This window comes from Taurulus bubalis (genome assembly GCF_910589615.1).
Source record: "Taurulus bubalis genome assembly, chromosome: 1".
Lineage (NCBI taxonomy): Eukaryota > Metazoa > Chordata > Actinopteri > Perciformes > Cottidae > Taurulus > Taurulus bubalis.
In genome coordinates this window covers 22,099,045-22,123,996 of record NC_136589.1, presented here as the reverse complement: position 1 = coordinate 22,123,996, position 24,952 = coordinate 22,099,045, and the positions used below count along the sequence as shown (strand labels likewise).

General features: G+C 42.3%; 2 protein-coding genes across 2 annotated transcripts; one reads left to right on the top strand and one right to left on the bottom strand.

Moving 5' to 3' along the window:
- Window positions 1-525: 525 nt before the first annotated feature.
- Window positions 526-13,044, bottom strand: cryz (crystallin, zeta (quinone reductase); the record flags this gene model as incomplete). Its single annotated transcript, XM_079226264.1, has 8 exons — window positions 526-739; window positions 831-926; window positions 1,673-1,774; window positions 1,939-2,088; window positions 2,182-2,233; window positions 3,191-3,354; window positions 5,128-5,280; window positions 12,937-13,044. The coding sequence occupies 8 exons, from the start codon at window positions 13,042-13,044 to the stop codon at window positions 578-580; spliced, it is 987 nt and encodes a 328-aa protein (XP_079082390.1). The 3' UTR covers window positions 526-577.
- Window positions 13,045-14,379: 1,335 nt separating this feature from the next.
- Window positions 14,380-23,738, top strand: dars2 (aspartyl-tRNA synthetase 2, mitochondrial; the record flags this gene model as incomplete). Its single annotated transcript, XM_079228461.1, has 17 exons — window positions 14,380-14,554; window positions 15,257-15,356; window positions 15,703-15,769; window positions 15,886-15,987; window positions 17,020-17,115; window positions 17,211-17,334; window positions 17,995-18,041; window positions 18,244-18,350; window positions 18,520-18,589; window positions 19,145-19,324; window positions 19,595-19,702; window positions 19,863-19,925; window positions 20,960-21,112; window positions 21,207-21,425; window positions 21,523-21,633; window positions 21,711-21,786; window positions 22,567-23,738. 17 exons carry the CDS (start codon window positions 14,380-14,382, stop codon window positions 22,731-22,733), a joined length of 1,965 nt encoding a protein of 654 aa, XP_079084587.1. The 3' UTR covers window positions 22,734-23,738.
- Window positions 23,739-24,952: the final 1,214 nt, after the last annotated feature.

Here is a 24,952-nt window from a genome sequence, read left to right as displayed (position 1 = left end):
ACCAGAACATGAGGACCTGTTTTCAGCCTAGTTTTAGTTTCTGAACATCTGCTGCATACTCCTAAACCAGATAAATACTGATCAGAGTGCAGGGTCAGTTAAAAACCCATTACAAACTGCTCACCTGTTGAACAGAACCCAAAGGTCTACCCCTGCGGGCGACACGGTACACTCCACTGCCGTATTAATCCATAAGAATTATCAGAAGAACCCCGGGATGGTCGGCTGGAGGGAGACTTCAATTGGGAGCGCCGTCATTTACTAGTTGCTACAGCGCTGAAGCAGATCCAGTGTGTGTCTAGCTTAAGTTACCTGGCCTCTCTGGAGCATGCTCAGTAGAGCCGGCTGTCACTTGAGAGGTTCAGATGTCATGTTGGACTCCTCTCAGATATGAGCCTTTACCTTTAGTCCTTTCTATTACTTCCTTTTACCCAAATGTCAATATTCTTTATTAGGATCACAAAAAGATTCCAACATGTCTTTATTATTTTATTTATGTATTTGTATTAACCATTGTTTGCTTGCAAGAATCTTTCCTCTTTCTTTCCCCTAGCATTAACAGGCTATGATCACATCATCACACGATCAGGACTTTCTTCCCAGCAGCCCCAGGACACTCAATGATGTCATGGTGGGCCTGGTTGGCCTTGGCGAGCGGATACTGGGAGCCAACGACCGGACGCAGCCAACCAGCTTCCATCCCTGTGTAGAGCAGTGCCGCACACTCCTTGTTCTCCTCCTGAGAGAGGAGGGAGGAAATGTACAAAACATGTATTTTAACAACTGGAGCATTGCATCAGGACGACTTGTGTGATGCCACTGCTTCGTACCAGCGTAGCAAAGGAAAGGACCACTCCCATGATGCTGCTCTCCTTCGCCATGTTGTCTCTGGGGTTGATCTCCACAGAGCCTCTGCTACCAATTATCTAGAATAAAGGAGAAAGAGAGATGTATGAAGTGATCTACAGGAACGAGCTACACTGGCATGCTGCTTCCACTCTAGGCAGTAGGGCAGCGCTGTGATGCTGTACTGTACTACAGAGTTTTAGAAATCTAGGGGACGTATTCAAAAACCATCCTCTGGCTAAAAGTAGCTCCTAACAGGTGGAAACATAAAGGGTGTGGCAGTCCTAACTTTTTGGTCGAAGAGTAATTCACAAGGCATTTAAGCGCTAAAAGTAGCTCCTCAGTCTGAGAGAAGTTGAAAGAAGTGTACTCCAGAGTCTACGTTTGATTTTATCTCATTTGTTCCATGCTCCCCCTGTATATTGATGAATATTTATTTTCTCATTCACTGCCAACCAATCACAGTGGACATAGTATTCATAAAACATGATGTCATTCGTTGAAACCGAGTCAACCCCGCCCCTTCTTAGCTTAAGCGGTCTCTCAGTTCCTTAGTAAAAGGTATCCCTCTGCATTTCTGGGCTGATCTTAAAAGGGACAGTTCACCCAAAAAATCAAAAGTACCAATTGTACCTCTTAGCTTTAGTGCAATTTATTGATCTGGATTATATTAGTGTCTCTACAGCCAATATCGCCAAAACGAGACCACTCACAGGCAAGATATGGATTTTGGATTTTGGAGTGTCCCTTTAAGAGAAAACAGTTTGTTAGGAACTTTTAGTGCCATTGTTGAGAGGTTTGTGAATACGGCGTCTGTGCTACTGACCGTAACCCGTCCTCCCATGGCCAACATCTGGAGGTCTTTACTGAGGTTGACGTTTGCCAGCATCTCCACTATCACATCGATGCCTCTGCCCTCTGTGGCTTCCTAGAAACACACACACACACACACACACACACACACACACACACACACACACACACACACACACACACACACAAACCACTAAAACACCTAACAGAACCAAACAAAGCTTTTTCTTCAAGAAACGAAGAATAAAAGGGGATTAAATGGTATTTTTGTGTGTGTACCATGATTTTATCTGTGTAGCCCTCTTCTCTGTGATTAAAGGCCAGGTGAGCTCCGTTGCAAAGGGCCAGCTTCAGTCCCTCCGGCGTCCCTGCCGTCCCCAACACCCTGAGACCCATAGCGCGGCCCAACTGGCACGCTGCCACCCCAACCTAAACATGCGCACGAACACGTAAATGCAATAAGGATGTGGAAACATTTAAAAATATATATGTAATTAGAAAAGAAGAAACAAAGAATGGCACCCCTCCACTGGCTCCATGGATGAGGATGGTCTCTCCAGCTTTGGCGTGAGCTCTGCAACACACAACACCTCAGTTAAATCACTTTAGTCATGACACCTGCGATTAACTGGCTTGTTTAAAAGGCCCAGTCCTGCATTGTTCTGTACATTTTTCCTGTTGTAGACAATCCCATTCGGCTCAATAATTTGCTAAAGGAGGAGCTGGACATTAGTTTCTAACTAGACTGCAACCTCTGAAAAGTGAAGCCAACGCCAAAATACCTTAAACCGGCATTCTATCTAATGTCCACCAGGGTGCGACTCCTCTGGTTGTATAGAAGTCTATGCAAACATTGTATACATGAGTTTATGTTTCAATCTCTAGTTTCAAGTCTTCTTCAATACAGCATGAAGTTCATTTCGTAAATTATGGTCTATTTAGAGTCAAACAGAACATAAAGCAGAGTATGCTTTAGGGCGGGTCAGTTGTCAGTGTTTTCGTCTTACATTTTTAACCCTTTCACTTTGTTTTTAGATGAAAAGAAATTGTAACATTTTGGTCGCCAAAAATATCTTCTTTAGCATTCAGTTGCTCAACTTCTTGTGTCACAAAACCAAGATGGCGACGGCTAAATGCCATGCTCAAGGCTATAGGACTGCAGTCCACAAACCAACGAGTGACGTCCCCTTCTTATATACAGCCGATGCTTTTAACACGCATTACTCAAACAGGAGGAAATTGTGTGCTTGTTGGGGACTGTTTTCATTATTTTCTGGTTACAACTTAAAAAGCTGAATCACAGTGCACACTACTTATGCAACCACTTAATTCACTTTAAAGTGAATTCCTAACTAAGTAACTTTCAGTGCACTTCGCTGGAGTTGCTGTCAGCAAGTAGATTATAAAAATGTAAAAAAGCACATGCAATCTCATTTTGTGTGATTTCTAAAGCTGCATTAAGGGGAGTTGTTTTAATGTTATGGGCTAAGAAGTGACGTGACATAATGCAGGTTGAGAGCTGTGGTCTTACTTGTGAACCAGAGCCCTGTAGGCGGTGAAGTAAGGGATCCCTATGGCTGCACCCTGGGTGAACTGGAGCGCATCGGGCAGCTTGTGGACACACTGGTCGGCTGCCACGGTGTACTCGGCATACCCTCCGGTCTCTGTGGCCGTGGTGAACACTCGGTCTCCTGCCTGGAGGACACACGGTGGAACATATTTACTGCAGTTAAATTCTGTCAAAGTATTGAAACCGTGGATACACTTATTGTTCAGCTTTCCGACAATCAGAGAGACATATTGGTGTGTCTACTGTTGAAGGAGTATCTGTGTCTTTAGGTGGTCCAATACAGGCCAATATGATTGCAGCAAGGCCGAAATCCTCCTTGAGCCACTGGCACCGCAGTGGCAGGCGGCAGTCAGGTGGCGCACGAGCGGCACCCGTGGCATTTTTGTTTAAACGTATTACAATCTGCTAAAATAATGAGAATAAATCCTTCTTTTTATTATACTTTACAAGTATAAATAAACGTTTTTAAATACAAGTCGGATAATATCTCCACTTGTCCCCTTCTTACATGTAGGTGTTGGTAGGGGCCATTAGCTGCCAATGCCAATAGTGCCACTAGGTGTAAGAGCTGACTGAATGAAACCCAAGAAATTAAGATATTTAGAAAAATGACAACGCAGTCATATCAATAAAAATAAAAGTTGTTTGATCAAATGTCAGTGGAAGTTGTGTTTTCAATTACTGGAAGAAAGGTAAATAAAAGAGGGGGAGATTCCTCTGAGGACTATTGGCACTGGCAGCTCGTGGCATGACTGACACCTCCATATAAGGAGAGGACGAGGGGAGATATTATAAGACTTATATTAAGAAAAACTAAATCTAAAATGTAGGCATAACATCTTGTCAGTGTTAGTTGGCACTATGTATACAAAAAAGTAAAAAAAACAAACATAAAAAAGTGAAAAATGTTGTCATTCATTATTGCAGTTGATTATCTATGACTATTAAAGTGGGCCTAATAATTAGTAAAAACTGCATCTTTGTTCCTTTTAGTTTCAAAACGGCCTAAATCATAACGTTGTTAGCGGAAGTATTGCAATAAAGTAAATTTCTAAACAAAGCTGAACCTGGTTGCTCAAAACACAGCATAGTTTTATGCTACATAGATTGACTTATTCACACCATTGCTGAGTTACATTTCTAATCAGAGTTCAATGGGTCCAGTTTATGTTCAAGGGTTTAAGATCTACGTGGAGAAAAAAAAGTTTATCCCACAGTTAATTAGAATCTATACAACTGTGCGGTTATAATCGCCGTTACACTCAAGAGAGGTGAGTGTTCAGGTTTACCTGGTGGAAAAAGTATTCCAGTGTTTAGCTTCGACCACCTCAAAGTAAAGTATCATTATGGTGGTATAACATGATAAGATAAATGTAAAAGGCTGGTACATTATAAATATTATGGTATATAAGTGTAATATATTATGAAGTGAAATGTAGTAGTAGCAAAATACTATTCATTATAGTTTAGCAGTGCTGCATATTGTAATTATTAAGTCTACAATAAGGCCCACATTATCCATCTATTTGTACACTTGCGTAATGACAACAGAAAAAAATGCAGCTCCTCTCTGACTGAACTCAAATCCATACTATGATCATAAAACAGATTTTCAGCAGCTGACCTGTCGTAAAAATGGGTGTTCCTAGGAAATGTGTCTCCGCCCGCTGAGCAGCTTCTTTTTTATAATTCTTTATTCAACAATTACACATGTACAACTTGACAAGTGTCAATAAGAAACGGCAAAATAAATTTCAATACATTTTAACTAACATGCCAGGGGTGCCGAACGGGTGCCGTTCTCTTGCCGCTGTCCTGACGCCTGCCACTGTAATCACACTCACTATCTCTCTCTGATTGTTCGGACATTTTTATTAGTTTTATTTTTTTCCTCAGACCTTTACTGCAGTCACCCCTTCTCCAACCGTTTCCACCACTCCGGCTACGTCTGAGCCCGGTGTGTATGGCAGGGGGGGCTTGCGGATGTACGTCCCGGCCCGGATGTACGTTTCCACGGGGTTCACTCCACAGGCATGGACACGGATCAGCACCTGCAGCAGAGAGAGACATTGAAGCTAGAGCTGTATAAGGATGATGATGACACTAAATCAGGGGTCAGCAATCTTTTCTATCCAAAGAGCCATTTTGCCCTTTTTTCCATCCAAAACAAAGTGTCTGGAGCTACAACAAGCTATTTGATATCAAAGCTTATGAAGTTGTACATATAGTTATATTATATGTACAAAAAACTATAGTTTGTTGTATTTATGAAATTATAGAACAAGAATAAAGACAATTGTTGACATTGTAATGCTATTTTACCTGTTTATAACTATCAAACTATTATGAAGAGAAGAAAAAAAATAGTCTTGTGTCAGCTACATTGAGGTCCATTAAGAACACAACTAAGCAGAAATTGAGTCCTATCTATATATGTGGCGCATGTGGTAGAGTGGCTGTCCTGTAACTGCAAGGTAGCAGGTTCAATACCTGTCATCCTCACGTTAGGTTTACATTTTAAACGCATGTCTTTTGCTACGTTTACACTGAGCGTCCTCACTACAGACTTTTAGAGCACCGCAAACGAAGGAGGACGGATCCGTCTTTACTAGCGGACGCCTCAGTGTCTCATGAGCTGCCACAGAACCAGCAGCAGTAGTGGAGTTTGGAGACTTGATCCACTTCCTGAAAGTATATTTACTTTGCTCAGTTTGCTGCAGCAGTTGAGAAATCTCTCTTCTGCAGCTTGATACTGTTCAGCAGAGTGTTTGTTCTGGAAGAGTCGTTCAACATTAAATGTTTTATTGTTTGCTAACTCCTCGCCACATATCAAGCATACAGGTCAGCAGCATCGTTGGCAGTGAAAGTTAATTAATACGTCCACGCAGAATTAAACTACCTTTCTCTGTTGATAGTTTAGCGAGGGCGGGGCTTTTTTTGTCGAAGCCTCAGGGAGCCTATCGTATCACACATATCGTGTGTCAATTATTGGATGCCTGGTGTAGCCTCCGGAAGAACTCAGTTCAACAACTTCTCTCGTTCTCTAAATGTATTTACTAAATGATCACAAGCAAAGTAATAGGCGCTGCAGTTGCAAAAGCAGTGAGTGGTACAGCCAACACCCAGGTTGGGCAAAGAACAACTGCCCCACAAACGGAAGTGGGGCCTTTCATACACAGGTTATCGTCACAGGTTCGTCTCGCCTCGTCCTAACATCTGATTCGCTCTATCCTGTCAAGAGGAGGAGAATCCCGTGTTCTCATCTTTTCTCACAAGACTGGAACGTGCAACGACCAGTCTGCTTCCATAATGTCAATATACTGATAAGCAGTTGCGGGTGTTGAAGTGCGCAGGCGTGTGACTAACTTCCCTTGTGAAATGGACATTTCAACCAACTTCAGCTGTATAGCTGTGTTATACTGCCCTCGCTAACCTGAACTTTAATAGACATGAAGAGTAATGGAGAATATCTGCAGAATATAAGGATTTATATTATCAAGCCGCAACAGACGGGCTAAAGAGCCGCATGTATGACGGTAAACCCCTGCCACAACTAGAGAGCGCAAATGAGCTCCACAAGAGCGCGCAAATCAAACAGCTGCGTGCGTAATTTACTTTGACGAGCGCTTTTACATCACTACGCGAGCAAAATCCACGCTCGCGAGAGCAACTTTGGCTGGAATGCATTTCGCACCAGGAACAATGGCGGATGAGAAAACACAACTGAAAGTTGACGTTCTCTGAAAACTACTGTTATTGAGTCACAAAATGTAATTTTAGGATGTTTTCAGGCGAGAAGTTAGTTGTTTAAGCATCAAATCTGTGGTCGGTTTGTCAAGAATCAGCCTACTTAAAAAGATATTCCGATGGGTTGAGGTCCTACAGGCGGGACCGTGAGCTACGCAGCACCGGGCCGTCAGCGCTCTGCTGCCAGCCGACAGGAGCCTGATCCCGGCTGGACTTTTTGAAATGATCCGCTGGCTTCGATGTCTCCGTATCGATTAAACATGAAATATAATTCAGTTTTGAGGATCTAACGAGCAATCTTTATTACTTATTCACAGTAACGTTACATCAGTTTGACGGAGAGAAAGGTTAAGATTTTAATTTAACTTTTACTTTGAACTACAGCGGTGTTTTATTACTTTTGACCAAATTGATTGCAATTATATGTGCTTCTATATATATATATATATATAGTCACGACGGAGCACTAATGAAAGAACCCAAATGCACGACCCGAGGCAGAGAGTAAGGTTCACAAGGATTCCTTTATTGATAAAGGTAATAGTGCAACAGGATAGAGTCTCTGGAGAAGGACCGCCGAAGGTTCTCCCGATGTAACTGGGGAGGGACTGAGGCCGGTCGGCAAGGCTCTGACCCGCTGTGGTGAGAGCAGCTGTCTCACTCAGGGGAGAGTAGAATCGTCAACGTAAACAGTCCAGGGTCATTCACAGGAAGGCAGTCAAACTCGGCAGAGGTACAGGCAGGAATCGGGCTTACTCGGAAACGAAGGGACGTCGGAATCAGAACAGGATATCAGGCAGGAAAAACGCTGGTAAGTTGACTCACAGGTGAAGAAAAACGAACTGGCAACGAGACAAGTGAAGCACAGAGTATATATACACACTGGGAGGGGAGTTAACGAGACACAGGTGAAACACATCAGGGCAGGGAGAGGTAATCACACATGAGGAAGTAAAGACAGCAGACATGACACAGGAGGATGATTTCAAAGTAAAACAGGAAGTGACAAGACAACAAAAAAGCACTACCGTCTAGTGACGGTTGTGATAGTACTACTACACCTAGCAGATTCATATAGCTATATGGGACAGGTGTGACATAAATAAACTCAAATATATATATATATATATATATATATATATATATATATATATATATATATATATATATACACATACACTCACCTAAAAGATTTATTAGGAACACCGTACTAATACTGTGTTTGACCCCCTTTTGCCTTCAGAACTGCCTTCATTCCACATGGCATTGATTCAACAAGGTGCTGAAAGCATTCTTTAGAAATGTTGGCCCATATTGATAGGATAGCATCTTGCAGTTGATGGAGATTTGTGGGATGCACATCCAGGGCACGAAGCTCCTGTTCCACCACATGCCAAAGATGCTCTATTGGGTTGAGATCTGGTGACTGTGGGGGCCATTTTAGTACAGTGAACTCATTGTCATGTTCAAGAAACCAATTAGAAATGATTCGAGCTTTGTGACATGGTGCATTATCCTGCTGGAAGTAGCCATCAGAGGATGGGTACATGGTGGCCATAAAGGGATGGACATGGTCAGAAACAATGCTCAGGTAGGCCGTGGCATTTAAACGATGCCCAATTGGCGCTAAGGGGCCTAAAGTGTGCCAAGAAAACATCCCCCACACCATTACACCACCACCACCACCACCAGTGTTGGGGGTAACGAGTTACAAAGTAACGGATTACAGTAAAGATATTCCTATTATTGGTAACGAAGTAAAGTAATGCATTACACTCAAAATATTGGTAACTACACTACTTTACTAGACCTCAGGAACGCGCTTTCCTGCGTTACACAAGCCATTTTTACCAGTCCGAAAAGTTCTCTTTTAGTGGCGCACGAGTCATACGACACTTCCTGCATGAACAATAGCAACAAGCTGCTAGTTAGCGCTGCTGCTGCTACTGCCCGCGACCCCTCTGCCCAAGTCGGGTGTCGAGCCTGGTCCCGCTACCTTCGGCGGTTTTCGGGGAGCTAGCGGAAGTTAACGGAGAGCTAGCGGAAGTTAGCGGGGAAGTGACGGAGCGCTAGCAGGAGCCCCAGCCGGCTACAGCGGGGAGCTAACGGGGACTCTGACTGAAGGTAGTAGCGGCTCGTAACCGACGTTTACGGTAGATTTTTCATGCAGGAAGTGTCGTATGACTCGCGCGATTATTATTATTGGAAATTATATTAATTAATAATAATAAATTATTGAAAATTTAAAATAAAGTAATGAAAGGGCCATGATGTTTGTCCATGTATCTTTGCAGTTAATTTGGACATTTGCTTAAAAAATGGAAAGTAAAGTAACTAGTAGTGAAGTTACTTTTCAAATGCAGTAACTAGTAAAGTAATCTAGTTACAATTTTTTAGAAGTAACTAGTAACGTGTAACTGATTACTTTTTCTGAGTAACTACCCCAACACTGACCACCAGCCTGCACAGTGGTAACAAGGCATGATGGATCCATGTTCTCATTCTGTTTACGCCAAATTCTGACTCTACCATCTGAATGTCTCAACAGAAATCAAGACTCATCAGACCAGGCAACATTTTTCCAGTCTTCAACTGTCCAATTTTGGTGAGCTCTTGCAAATTGTAGCCTCTTGTTCCTATTTGTAGTGGAGATGAGTGGTACCCGGTGGGGTCTTCTGCTGTTGTAGCCCATCCACCTCAAGGTTGTGCGTGTTGTGGCTTCACAAATGCTTTGCTGCATACCTGGGTTGTAGGGAGTGGTTATTTCAGTCAAAGTTGCTCTTCTATGAGCTTGAAATCAGTCGGCCCATTCTCCTCTGACCTCTAGCATCAACAAGGCATTTTCGCCCACAGGACTGCCGCATACTGGATGTTTTTCCCTTTTCACACCATAAACCCTAGAAATGGTTGTGCGTGAAAATCCCAGTAACTGAGCAGATTGTGAAATACTCAGACCGGCCCGTCTGGCACCAACAACCATGCCACGCTCAAAATTGCTTAAATCACCTTTCTTTCCCATTCTGACATTCAGTTTGGAGTTCAGGAGATTGTCTTGACCAGGACCACACCCCTAAATGCATTGAAGCAACTGCCATGTGTTTGGTTGATTAGATAATTGCATTAATGAGAAATTGAACAGGTGTTCCTAATAATCCTTTAGGTGAGTATATATATATATATATATATATATATATATATATATATTTTGAGTTTATTTATGTCACACCTGTCCCATATTTATTTATGTCACACCTGTCCCATATAGCTATATGAATCTGCTAGGTGTAGTAGTAGTATGGGTGGGGTCCTGGGTACAGTTTTAAAAGTGATGGCAATATGATATAATATAATGGTTCCTACAACCGTTGCTCTTTTATTAAAAAAAATTAATTAACTCGCGTTTTAGTCCTTTTATCTTGTGTTGTAATTGTATTTTACCCTTTCTTAAACAGTTCTTTAACTTTGACACACCCAAGATACATTAACTGCCTTGAAACACAGTTTGGTATGTATTAGGCGTATGCAACAAACTAAATGGCATGCAGATCGCTTATTAAAGACAATATCAATAGAAATACTACGCAATAAACCCCAAAATATTTATGAATCCCTCTTTGAAACTTCAAGTCTTTTGCACATTGTCATTGGTTACCTCTACTTGAGCTCTAATACAACTGAATAGCATCTTTAACATGTGAACATCATTGCTCTCTGCAACTGGGTGCTGAACTTTCTCTCAGGCAGACCCCAATCAGTCAGAGTTGGCAACCACACATCTGACACAAGAACTGTGAGGACAGGGCTGTGTGCCGAGTGCCCTGCTGTACACCCTCTTCACATACGACTGTTTGGCCTCTCAGGAAAACACCAGCATCACCCGGTTTGCGGATGATACAACGGTCATTGCAATGATCACTGGTGGGGTTGAGACGGCGTACAGAAGAGAGGTGGAGGAACTTGTGGCCTGGTGTCGGGATAATAATCTCTCCTTGAACGCAGACAAGACCAAGGAGATGATTATCGACCCAAGGAGGGTGCAGGAAGCACCACTTCACATAGGTGGGACAGAGGTGGAAAGGGTGAAAACCTGTAAATTCCGAGGAATTTAAACCTCACCTCGTCTCATAACACACTTCAGAACATTAAAAAGGCCCAGCAGCGACTGTATTTCTTAAGAAGGCTGAGGAAATTTGGCATGCCACCCAAGATTCTCAGCAACTTCTACAGATGTATGGTCGAGAGCAGCGGCGGTTCTACATGTAAATACGCCCCGGGCGAGACCCCCTCCGAGCAGAAAAAAATATTTAGAAAAAAATGAACAAGAGCAGAGATACAATAACATAAAATATTAAGAGTAATATACAAATACAATATAGAATAAATAAACACATGTAAAAACACACTAAAGATTAATTATCTAATTATTACACTATTGCACTAAGAACAGAAAACACAAACCAAAACTAAAACTTAACCTTTCTGGCCGGTCTAGCGGTTCCCAACCCGGTCCGTGGGTTCCTTGGTACTGGGCCGCAGAGAAAGAATATTTTTTTTTTTAAAAGTCGGAAAAATGTTTTTTTTTTAAAAAAGACCGGATACATCCGTCTGTGCGTAGCCTCAAACGTAACCTCTTGACACTTTACCCCAAAAGTGAAACTTCAAAGTCCGTTACAACTCAGTGTTCTGGATTAAAATCAAGAAACAAGCTCAGGGCTCCACTAATGCAGCGTCATGGTGAGTTGTATCTTTATGCACTTTATAATTGTCTTTATGCCGGTCGTATTACGTCATATTTATTACATCATATTTTTCGCACACCGTGAAGGCCGCCCCCCCCTGAAGCTGCACTGCAGGACAGGAAGGCACTCCAGCGTGTGATACAAACTGCACAGTACATCTCAGGAGCAGCCTTATTTTTTGCCTTAAGTTTATTGTAATTTTGTGTGTTAGGACGACCCAGCAAAATAAGCTTTTCATTGGACAGAATAACTGCCTGTTTTCTGTGCATATGAGAATACAAATATCTTGAATCAATACACAGTAAACCCACACATACACACTCAAAATAACAGATACAGAAATACAGAAACGCATACAATTGGATATATATATTGTGTTGGATGTGTGTGTATTGTATTGGGTTCATGCTATACGTTCAATAGCAACACCTAGTGGTGATCGTGTATAGCTGCACTGAAGAGAAAGTGAGCTAATAAGTAACAGGAAGTTCAGTTTGCCCATGAGGTCACAGAGAGGGAATCTCTGCTAACAATCCTTGCAATCCTTGGTTTAAAGTCCACAAATTCGGCCACATCAGTAAGTCATCTATTATTTACAGTTATATTAACATATTTAGCTGAATATTTATTTTGTTGAATACAGTATTGTTTGATGTTTATTTACTGTGAACTACATATGGATGTGCTGTTGTGTAGTACTTACAAAGGCATGTGTTTGTGCTTTTTTTCAGTTTTACAATATTATTACATATTTTCTACATTAAATTCTGCCAACTACAACAACTTGTCTGTTCTTTGGAGAATACGGTGCTGGAGGATATAAATGTCAAGCTGGCTGGAAAGCTGAAGAATACGTTTCTGACAACAATCTTTAGCGAAGACAGTACATATATTGTGTTTATAAATATGTATTTTATTTATATATATAATGGCAAACAATTCTTTTCAGCTCTTATTTTCCCAGTTAAAAACATCATAAAAGTAAGTTATATTATTTTAATAAAGTTGTTGAAATATCTACATTGTTATTAGATTTAAAGCAGCTATAAATCTGGAAGCCATTTCTAAAGTAAGCTTCCCGACAGTGCTCTTACACAATAAGGACTGTTATTGCAAAAAAAAAAAATTGCATTAATTTTTTACATCAATTTTTACTATGGCTGAACTTCCACCTGTAAACTAGGTGGTGTTGAGCTACTCTACTTCCTCTGTCTGTCTCACCTGTCTGTGTCCGGGCTGTGGTGTGGCCACATCCGCGCAGAGGCGCAACACCGACGGAGCTCCAAACTCGCTCACTCTCACAGCTCTCATCAGCTTGCTGCACGACATGTCTGCTACGGGAGAAAATAACTTCTAACGCGGAAATCCCACTCTAACCCGAGACGTGTGGGTGCAGCTTCTGCGGGTTCACAGATCCGGTAATACGCGCAGCAGCGCCTCCTTCTGGCCCGGACAAAACGCCACAGAAAACATTTACAGCAGTGTTTCTCATGCTGAGGGATACTTACTCTTCTTGAGGAGTAAAGTAGCTTTTTTTAATACATGAAAACAAAACGTATTTCTTCATTTAAACACACTTGAGCCAAAACGTGATAATGGACCTCAGCAGAGAACTGTCAATCAATGAATAGTTTGCAGTGTAAAGTGTAACAACAAATATATCGTCGCATCCGGAAATAAAGTATTTAGACCAGTCAATCAAATTAAACAGTTCTTCTTATCTTTACTGCTTTCTCTAAATAAAAATATATGTTTTTTAGGGGTTGTAAGACTGGAAACGATGTAATTTATATGATCCCATAAAACTTCTGTGAAATGTATGTGTAGCTGCATCCTTTGCTCTTTTTATGTCTGCCTGTGAAATACATTACTACTCATTTAGATGTGTGTTATATAAATACGATTTTGTATTATCAACCACACAAGATATGTTTTAAGATTAAACATGAGACGAACAGTCAACAATCCAGCGTTAAGTATTACAACTACACATAAAATAAGGATTTTCTCCAACACCTGGTGTTTGCTGTCAGATCTAAGAGCCAATCAGCGCTCTGATGTGGCGAGAGCCAGGCGTTTCCCATCATGCACTGGGCCAAGCAGTAGTTGGAGAGCAACTGCGGCACCTGACTCTGAAATCTGAAGGCTTGGTCTCGTGAGAGTATCGTTGACCACGTGTGCATGACGTCAGAGAAGTCGGGACCAAGTCGGACACAAATCTAACTGGCATGCATTGCGCGCAGATCGATTCTGCGCAGAACTGGCTCCTCTCGAACGAGCCTAATATAAAACATGTCTAGACGAGGTCGCCCAGTTGATAGCCGATTCAAAATCGATTATGTTGCAGATAGACTGATTTGGTCTAGGCCTCTATCACGACGTCACATCCGTTGGCATATCATCGACTCCCAATCCGTGTGGATCGACTTGAGCCAACTTGTAACGCAACAGAAAAGCCCATCCACATGCGCAGAGAGCCGCGAAGGATGTGGAACCAGAAAGTCGGTCAGTGAAGTCCGGTTCTGCGTGTGAGCGCCCTCGTGTTGAATAACAGTGTCAGTACATGAGACACGCGCCCGTTTGCAGCTCGCAGGACACGCGCTGCCCGGACGGCCCGACGCCTCTGACTGCTTCAAACGCCTCGCGCTGTGCCCATAGAGCAACATGGCGACAAAAAGCAGGGTTGTGCTGCGGAGGGTGCTCGGTGGACTCCGAGCAAACACGGGTTGGTCCCAGGGCTCAGCCTCGACCTCACGTCAAGGACGCCCACCGTGCAGACCTCAACTCAGACACCTGAGCTGCTCATATCCGGTCTGCGAGTCAAGGACCCCCACCGCAGGTACGGCGAAGAGACGTATTAGGTCACCAGCTACCGGCTGTAGCTCACACCGTAGCTCACAATTCTGTAGCTCACACCGGCTGCTGCGGACAGTGGCTCCCATCAGGGTCCAGGATGTGCACGAGTACAATAATGACGAGTGTTGTTTAGTTGGTCCCAAAACTCATAGCAAAGCATGATTGATCACTTGTTCGAGCTTTACTCCAGCGGTGCATTCATACTAAATACACAAACGGTCTCAGTTTGTATTCAATTAGTAAATGCTTGCCAGGAAGGGGCAGGAAAAGCACAGGTGATGCTAATAACATCAACAATAGGTTGGTGCCTCTTTTTTTTTGCTTGTCATGGTTCCTTAACTAATTCAAAGGACGCTGATGTATCTAAAGGAAGGCTTTGTAAGAGATGGTGGAATTATCTAAATGCTAACCTCCTTTCCTGTCTCCTTAAGCATAGGGTACACCTGGACCGCCCATTATCACAATATGCATTCATAATAATATGTATATGCTCAGAGGTATAACAAATTAATTAAAATCACATTAACTAATCAAACTTATGTTGAAAGCAACAAATTGCGTCATTTTGTAGCTATGGCTTGCTTGGAGTCATTGATTTGTCGATGGAAATGTGTAGACGATGACATCATATGACAACAATTCCAGTTATGGTGCAGCCACAACCTTCACTGTGTTCCTCCTCCAGGTCCCAACAGTCTGTCGTTCAGGAGTCACACCTGTGGAGAGCTGAGATTGGGTCATGTGGGAGAGACGGTCACTCTGTGTGGCTGGGTCCAATACCTCAGGTATTATTCTGTCACTGCCGCTGCCGAGAGCTCACGGTTTACCTGCAGAGGATCCCAAAAGTCAGTAGGGTTCATCCTATGCGGGCCATGCATGTCTGTACGTCGTGCATGGCATATTTCAGTCTGGATTAGAGGCTGACACGCGCTGCTGTTTGGGACACACAGTGTATGTCACTGCTACATTTTTATCCTACACTTCCTGTGACCGTCTGAACAATTCTATCTTTGATGAAGAGGAAACGTGCAATTACATTTATGTTACAACTTAGTCAGTTGCAGGTTTGGGTGTTTGGCACCCTTGGTCTCGCACAAACAAGTATTTTAACCATGTGTCCGCCTCCAACAGGCAGGACCTGTTTGTCATCCTGAGAGATTTCAGCGGCTTGGCCCAAGTTCTGATCCCTCAGGAAGAAGTAAGGACAACAACAATACACAGACAACGAAGCTCTCCTTTGGTTTAGGTGGACGGTCAACTCGAGAAGTTGTTTCACTTGTGTTTAAATTTCTGTTTTTCCCCTGTGGTTTGAAGTCTGCGAGCCATTTGAAAGCAGCGCTGTGCGATCTCACAGCCGAGTCGGTCATCAAGGTTACGGGAACAGTCAGAAGACGCCCAGTGGGGCAGGAGAACAAGGTGTGTGTGTGTGTGTGTGTGTGTGTGTGTGTGTGTGTGTGTGTGTGTGTGTGTGTGTGTGTGTGTGTGTGTGTGTCATTAAAATCACAACTGGCTGTCAAAAGCAGGTCCCCTTATTCATGAGGACATTCAACAGCATCAATTTGAACTAATAATTTGCCAATTAAATGGTTTAAATGCCGAATTAACAAAAAAACAGTCAAAGAAAGGAAGTGAAATACACATTATGTCATTCCCTTTTAGATATGCATTTCTCTGCCATAATGAAATGAGAAGTTACATCAGAATTATTGAGCTTTTTGTCTTTGATAACTGAATGAATTGGTTCTTTAATGTTGTTCAGCAGAGAGCAACATGGAAATGTCAAAAACTTTATGAAGAGGGGTGAGACGGATTCTTTTCAGTATTTAGTTTTTGGCATTCCTCGCTCTGAGAGTCTGACACTTCTATAATGAGCAGTTTTGACCTTTTCTGGACCGCTGAGGAATAAAATAAATCAGCTCCAGTTAATTCAAAATTCTGTGGTAGTAGTGCTGACTGAGATCATATTTTAAAGCCTTTGCACGGCTCACCTTCCTCTTTGTATTAATTTCAAACTGTTTGCTTAGTGTATAAGGCGCTACATGATCATGCACCAGACTATGCAACGTAAACTAAAACCCATCTTTTTATTCTGGCTCTATTTTTGTAGTTTTATTATTTTTACTGTATATTATATTTCTAACACGTGTTTTAACTTAATTGTGAAATGATATACATGAGTGAGATACACATGATGATGTGTATCGTATTTCACGTTATTTCTTTGTGTTATTGTCTGAAGCCAAACCATTGGGCCACACAGAGGTGCACAGGAACAAGAAGCCTCTTAAACCACATCATAGATTACATAGAATCGCTGTAGTCAGCTGAGTTTTAGGGTATTTTTAAAGAGCAGTCCTGCACTTTGGTGGTTGGCAGAGCAAACACGTGAAGTAGTGGTTTCTGGTCCAGAGTGCTCCTTCCTCTCATTCTGCAGCTCTTCACCAACAGGGGATGCCAACGGGAGAAATAGAAATCCTGGCTGAGGTCGTGGAGGTTTTTAACGTGTGCCGGAAGTTGCCTTTTGAGATCAAAGACTTTGTCAAAGTAAGTCGACAATTGTGCAAATGTTTAAGCAAGTGTTGTGACTTATTATCGTTGTTAATCGTGAATGATTGTATTTCTGTTTTGTGATCGTACAGAAATCTGAGTCTTTGCGGATGCAGTATCGCTACCTGGACCTGAGGTCCTCTCAGATGCAGAAGAACCTCAGACTGAGGTCACAGCTGGTGATGAAGATGAGGGAATACCTCTGTAATGAGCACGGTGAGGAGAGAGGGAGCACCTATTTTTTTTCCAGGCCGAGAAACATTTTGGCAGGTGGCCCATCCAGATGTGGCTCACTCTGAGTTGTTTTGTTTGCACCACTACCTATGTTCTAAATAACACTAAAAGCCTCCATGTTTTCTCCCAGGTGAGTTTTAACGTCTCCATGCACTTTAAACACAAGCTACAGATAATGCTAGTGAGAAAGTTATGTAACGTTCCTGTCATGTCTTTCTTTTGGCTAGAAATGTATTTTAACAGCACCCATCTGCCTCGAGGGAAAACATGAACGCTGTAGTCCTTTTTAGAACAAAGTGTAGTGGTGCACTTTAGCCTCTTGTGGACACCATGAGCATTACAACAACAAACACTTGCAAATCCTGGCAAAACTTTGTTTTTTTCTACCCGTTTCACTGATGGAAGAAAAACCGACTAGGAATTTAGAAAGATTATCTTGACAAAACCTTTTTGTTTCACCTCGCTCTAAAGTCATAAACGCAGGAAAGAAAACAATTAAGATCAGATTTAGAAAATGGATTGGTAGAATAGTTTCTTTTCTGACTTGCAAACACTACACATACATGACATAATAGTAGATAGCAAATACTAGAGTATAGGTCCTCACTGCTGAAACATGTCTATTTTTTTTGTCGTTTGAAGGTTTTGTGGACGTGGAAACTCCTACCTTGTTTAAAAGAACTCCCGGGGTAAGAAGATCCTTTATCATGTAACGATTACAAAGACACAGATCAAAGTCACTTTAACCGTTCTTAAACAAATAAACATTCAAGAATTTAAGAATGTGTCTCCAAGCTGAGATATAATCAGTTTGAGAGAAAGTTAATTTCTCTAAAATGTAGGAAAGGCTTCAGCCTGTGCTCCCCTCAGACTCATTATTTTGTGTTTCAGGGAGCCAAAGAGTTTGTGGTTCCATCCAGAGAGCCGGGCCGGTTTTACTCTCTGCCCCAGAGTCCACAGCAGTTTAAACAGCTTCTAATGGTGGCTGGTATAGACAGGTGGGTGCAGGCCTGAGCACAGGAAAACTAAACGGCTGTCCAGTGCTGGTCCGACTCACATTTGCACCGTTGTAGGAGGACTGATGCCCAACTCTGTGTGTTGTGTCGTGTGTCTGGTGTATGGGGAGGAGAGTTTAACAAGTCTTTGCTCATCATTGTATCGTGGCAGGTACTTCCAGATGGCTCGGTGCTACCGGGATGAAGGCTCCAAACCGGACCGGCAGCCCGAGTTTACCCAGGTACTGTGGAGGCAGAACGTTTTATCTCACAGGTTTTATCTTGTGACTTATCTGCACTTTCTAATGTCGATAGTGACTGGTGCTGGAGCTAAAATATTCCAGTTTGAACCAGACCAGACTAGACAAAATTAGGTATTTGTTCCCATACTGGAAATCGTTCTGGGGTCACCTGGGTGAAAACTGCTATACGATAACTTGGTCTGTCTAAAAAAAAAAAATTCCTGACGTTTTACTCAATATTACAATCGCCTCATCACAGTTCTACACATTTGTTAGCTGGTGCTGGATTGAGTAGCACAAAATGTAGCTCAGAAAGAATATCAAAAGATCACATACATGAGCATACATGACGTCTCATAATATGACATCATTAATAAAATAAGCTTCCTTTTGGGAGATACTGTTTCTTGTTCCTTTTGTCGAGATGCTGACTTTGGTTTGACCAGTCCTGTTGTTTTTATCCAGGTGTGCTTTTCTCGCGGTCCTGGTGTTGACCTGGACTTAGTGGACTGGTTTCACAGTCCCTGACCCGATGTTTCTCCTTGTCTCTCCCAGGTAGACATAGAAATGTCTTTTGTGGATCAGGCAGGCATCCGGTCCCTGGTGGAGGGTCTTTTACAGTACTCCTGGCCTGCTGAGAAAGGTGCCATTACGGTCCCTTTCCAAACCGTGACGTATGAAGAGGCCATGAGGGACTACGGTGTGGACAAGCCCGACACCAGATTCAGTATGAAGGTGGGCTGTTGGAGGGGTTTGCTTTAGCTCATTTGTTTGTTTCTTAATGTCTGAGCGAGATGACGAACGGCTCCTTCTGCAAGAGAAAAGAATACAGCCCATTACATGACTGTAATTACTGTTCTAACATCAGTGGTGGAGAGTTGGAATTTTAAGATCAGACCTAAATATATAAATAATGGCTGTTAAAGGCAAGTCCTGCTCTTCTGAATATGAATATGTCGGTGGGACCAGCTGTTTGCATCCCTGTCATTCTGTCTGTCCGTCCAGCTGATCGACCTCGGCCAGGTTTTCTTATCCACGGAGATCGAGTTCCTCAGATCAGCTCTCAGCCAACCGGGAGGCTCCGTCCAGGCCGTCTGTGTCCCCAATGGAGCGGTGAGACCAAATCCTGGTTTTCCTGTCTAAAAAAAGAAGTCTATCGGAGCATGCTGGATGAGAACCATAAGATGTCTCATCCTATACAACATGTTTGTGATGTAACAGATTTGCTGATATCTGACTCAAATGATCCTCTCTGTCTTGTTTTTGACCACAGAAACTGTTTGCTGGGAAAGATTTGGAAGAACTGAAAGAAACGGCCAAGACTCAGTTCAGCCAGGTCGGTTTGTTTGTCCTCTTTTTCTCTCAACTTACTTTCTCACCCTGTATTGTCTTGTGACATCGCCATTTCATGTTACATACATTTCTTGTTTTGTACAAAAGAGCCCTGTGGCAAATAAAAGCTTTGAAGCATACGACGTTTAAGTGGATTCAAATCTGCATTTCTCGCTAATATTGATTATTTGTGACTTTAAAAACAAGCATCCGTCAAAGTTGCAAAACCTCTTAAAGGGATAGTTTGACAGTGGAGAAGAACCTCATACAACCACATTTGAAAAAGTCCAGAGTATTACTACAGTAGATGGAGTTTGGAGTACCAGCACGGGAGCAAATTATTGTACTGCTGAAAAAAATCTATCAGTTGAAGTGACGCTATATTTAGAATACTCTCATGCCTTTATCCTGCTGTCAGACAGTCGATACTGTCGAGGAGCCGTTCTCTCTGCTCTCTTCAGAGTTTCCCACACAGAACACAGGAGTTTACCGCCGCCTTGAACTGTTAGTTTGTGTTGTTGTGGGACTTTGGTCTTTTTAAAGGGTTAGTAATTGACATATTTTTTGCCTCATTTATTTATTTTTGTATTTATCTTCCAGACATATTTATTTAATTATTATAGACTCAAATGGCATCTCGTAGATCCAGGGTCACTTTTCTGCAATGCAATTTCATAGCAATCCATCAAATAGCTATTGAGGCATTTTATTTCAAACTACGCATGCTAACCTCATGGTGGTACGAGAGTCATTAAGATTTATCATCTGGGAATCATGTATGCATGTCCAAAATATTACAGTAATCCATCCATTAGTTTTTTAGATATTACAGTATGGACCACAGCGGTGAGCTGACATCATTATTCAAACATCCTAATGTACAAAGATATATCAATATCACAACCACTGTTCATCCTTCTGTCTGATACATCAAAACAAAAACAGAACTTCAGCGTCACAAAGGTTGACTGTAAAGGTGCAGTATTTTCTCATTGTGTCTTTCTCCGTTTCCTCCCTATGGGTATGTTTTGTCCCAAGGAGCTCAGCGTGGTGCTGGTCAAAGCGGATGGGACATTGAAGTCTTCCCTGAAGAAGCTGCTGTCGGTCTCGGCCACAGACGAGCTGCTGCAGAGGACCGGAGCCCAACCAGGAGACCTGCTGCTGATGGCAGCCGGGTCCATCCACTCTGTGGTAAGAGACTCACTGATGTTGGGGGGGTAATAAACATAACATGAATACATGCTGATTCCATCTTCTCCTGTCTCTCCGTCCGGCTCCGCTCCAGCGCCCCTTGCTGGGTAATCTCCGTCTGCGGTGTGCGGAACTCCTGGAGTCACGCAGCGCATCAGTCCGCGACCCCTCAGACCTCCACTTCCTGTGGGTTTTGGACTTCCCCCTCTTCTTGCCTAAAGAAGGGGACCCGGAGCAGCTGGAGTCGGCCCATCATCCATTCACTGCCCCACTGCCCGAAGACACGCAGCTACTCCACAAAGAGCCACAGAAGGTAGTCACGCACACTCACTACTGAGCTTAGTGTCTTTTTCTACTCATTTTTGGAACGGTGAAATATAATCGTACACGTCACGTGTGATGCATTCCAGGTACGTGGTCAGCACTATGACCTGGTGTTGAACGGCTGTGAGATTGGAGGAGGCTCCATCCGCATCCACAAGGCCTCAGAGCAGCTTCACGTCCTGAAGAGTGTCCTCAAGGTCAGTTGTATGACAGTTTTGGAATCAGGATGAATAAACAAATGAACTGCTTTTTATGATACCTGTGTCTGCTGCAGGAGGACCCTAGTCTTCTTTCTCACCTGCTGGAGGCTCTGGACTCCGGAGCTCCGCCACATGGAGGCATTGCTCTGGGTGAGCTTGACTCTGCACTTTACCACAGCCAGCTTTGGCAATCACTGAGCTAGTTTAGCGAAGTAAAGGAATATAAAAGTGTATTTTTTTACACATTTGATTATATTTTTTTTCTTATTAGGATGCTCCCATTAGCAAAAAGGGTTTAGCTCCAGAACATACCCTGGATCATATGCTCACCAGGGCTAGCAAACATAACAGTTTGCAGTCAGGAGCAGACACTTGAGGGTACAGTCCCGGATAATTTTGCTTCCCGTTCAGGTGAATATCAAGAATGGAGGCGTATTGGCTCCCAGTCGCGGATTGATCCTTGGCTTTCTTCCCACAGAGTAGGATTTGATTAAACTCACAGTTTAGTATTGCTTATCTGCTCGTCTGTTATATGCCTTATCCATACTAACTATGTTGGTAGTGAGGTATCGGTTGGGCTGTAGTTCTCAGTTCAACTGATGCTTCATAACCAGCAAGAAGAATATCAGTAAATCTGGGACCACATTACAAGTTGTACACTTTGGACCATTTTGGGTTTAAATATGGGAAACGTTCTGAATTATGAGAAAAAAGAATTATCAATGGGATTTCATTATTATTATTCATTATTATTATTATTTTTTGTAAAAAAAATTATTGGATATCATTTTAATTAAATTATAGAAACTTCAAAAGTCAATCGCACGCTCCCGGCCTCTCTTCAGCTAACAAGCTTAACAACTGCTACCACATTTAGCCAGTTGGCTCCTGTTTTTCCTGTCATTTAATTTCTCTGCCATGCTTTTCTAGGTTTGGACCGGCTGGTCTCCATCATGGTCGGCGCTCCCAGCATCCGGGACGTCATCGCCTTCCCCAAGTCGTTCCGGGGTCACGACCTCATGAGCTGCGCCCCCGACTTTGTGTCTGAGGAGGAGCTGAAGTCTTACCACATCTCTGTCAAGTGGCCGACAGAGTGAGGAGGTAAAGAAGGAAGCGTTAAGGAGTGATGCCTCATCAGGTAGCAGAGGTTAGGGAGGACAAGGAGACGAGCAGACAATCTGCTGTGAAGACCTCTGCCAGCCGGCCGACGCTGTGGCTGCATCTCGGTACTGTCACTTTCAAATGGAAGAGAAATAAGGGACCAGCAGACATTATGGAAATCTGAAACATAAACTGGTTGAACAAAGAAGAATATTTTTCAAGTCTCACTGAGATCTAACAAATCATAAGGGCAGACTGACATGTTGCTTTATAGATACTGAACCGCTGTTGTGGTGCTCAGACCAATGCCTCATACAATCTTTAATAATAGAAAGTTGTATTTGAACAATTTCCGCAATTTAAGCACTTCTAGCTCTACTGACTGTAAAGAGCTGCTTCTTTTGTATTGGTTTGTGTCCCAAAGATGTTGTTCCAGACCATGTTTCACCTTGATAAGAATAAACATCTGGAGAAACCTGTCACTGTAACAACCACAGCCCTCGTTTTTTAAGCATTTTAAGTTTCAGCTGATGCGAATATGAGGCTTCAGCTGTTGTGGGTGTCTTCCAAAGTTCGTCTTTTTATCACACAGTTCCCTCTTTTATGTTTTGCCAAATGGTGTTCCCTTGCTGAGTTGTGTGAACATAAAACATGAGGACTTCTGAAGATACTCATTTGGAACAAGCACCATCACTTCTACTGAAATCACTTTAAGAAGGAAACCTTTCGTGGCTGTTGAGGACCAGAGGAACAATTAACATCAACAGCAAAACTATTTCAATGTACTTATGATTATTGTTATGAGACAGACTTGGAAAAAGTGAGCCGATAATTTCATATCATACACGTTTGCAGTAGATAAAGAGAAATGAATGTGGGCTCAATTTAGAAGCCGCAGGTACAAAATGTTACATTAAATTAAGACTTCATTTAAAACATGGTTTGAGTCATCCTGATTGACGAGTTAATGAGCAAATATACATACAGACCAGAATGTTCATTTCACCGGACGGGCCAGTGGAATTAGTTTCCTGTACACCATGAGAGAAAACAGTGCCAGATTCAATAATGAAGGGGGGGACATGTATATTTATATACACGTGTGTGTGTGTGTGTGTGTGTGTGTATATATATATATATATATATATATATATATATATATATATATATATATATATATATATATATATATATATATATATTTTTAACATATGCATTTCATTAAGGATAATCACTCTAGTTTAAGCGTCTTAAAATAATGCAACAGTGATAAGTATGTCAGAGATTGAACGAGAACCCTTACTGTCGAGCCCTGCGATGTATAAATGTGTGTTACAAGTGTGCTAAAGGGAATTCAGGTGTTGGTGTTAACAAACAATCCCCTTTGTCATTTTGATGTCCTAATGAATAAATAAATAATAAACATGACTGAAAGTTTCAATCTCACGGACTCAGACTTTGAGGCTCCCTCAGTCCGTGAGGGTTTAGTTCTTTCCCACTGTCAAATCATTGAGGTGTTTCAGGGCTCTTTGGCAGAAGTTTTGAGCCCTTTATGAACTCTTTCCTTAAGTCAGCATTAGATGCAGACTTTTCCCAAGGGAATTACCCACAATTCATAGCAGTGTGACTAAACGCAAAGTTACCAATGGAAGTATGGGGACATAAAAAAGGACGGCACGTGTGTTCAGCCTGGCAAATTACATTTACGCAACAACATTAAGGATTAAAGATAAAAACATATGAAATCAGAGAAGTATGTATTTATTCATCAAATATTAAATTTTCCCCAAAATTAGTAAAAAGATTATTTGAAATGACATCTCATCTCGTGAGGAAAGAGCCTGGAAAACGTTCAAATCAGGGACCATTGAACAGTAGTTTAATAGTCAGTAAATCCCTGAGGGTTCAGGGTTTGAAGCCTGATGGGGGACATTGGGATTGGACCAAACTCTGCAACCAATCATCTCAACTTGAAGCAGCAACACATGACGTTATCTTCCCCACATAAATATGAGGTCACGAACCCTCATTGATCACAGTTTTACTGGGTGTGGTGTTGGAAAGAGGTGAGTTTATACAACAAAACTCCACTCAAGTTATGACTGGATTATAATCGGACACCTTGCTTATTGTACTAATATAGTCATACAGCAGAAGAATCATTCAACTGTCTGTGGGCTGTTTTGCTTACCTGTGACATGCCTGGGTTTATCAG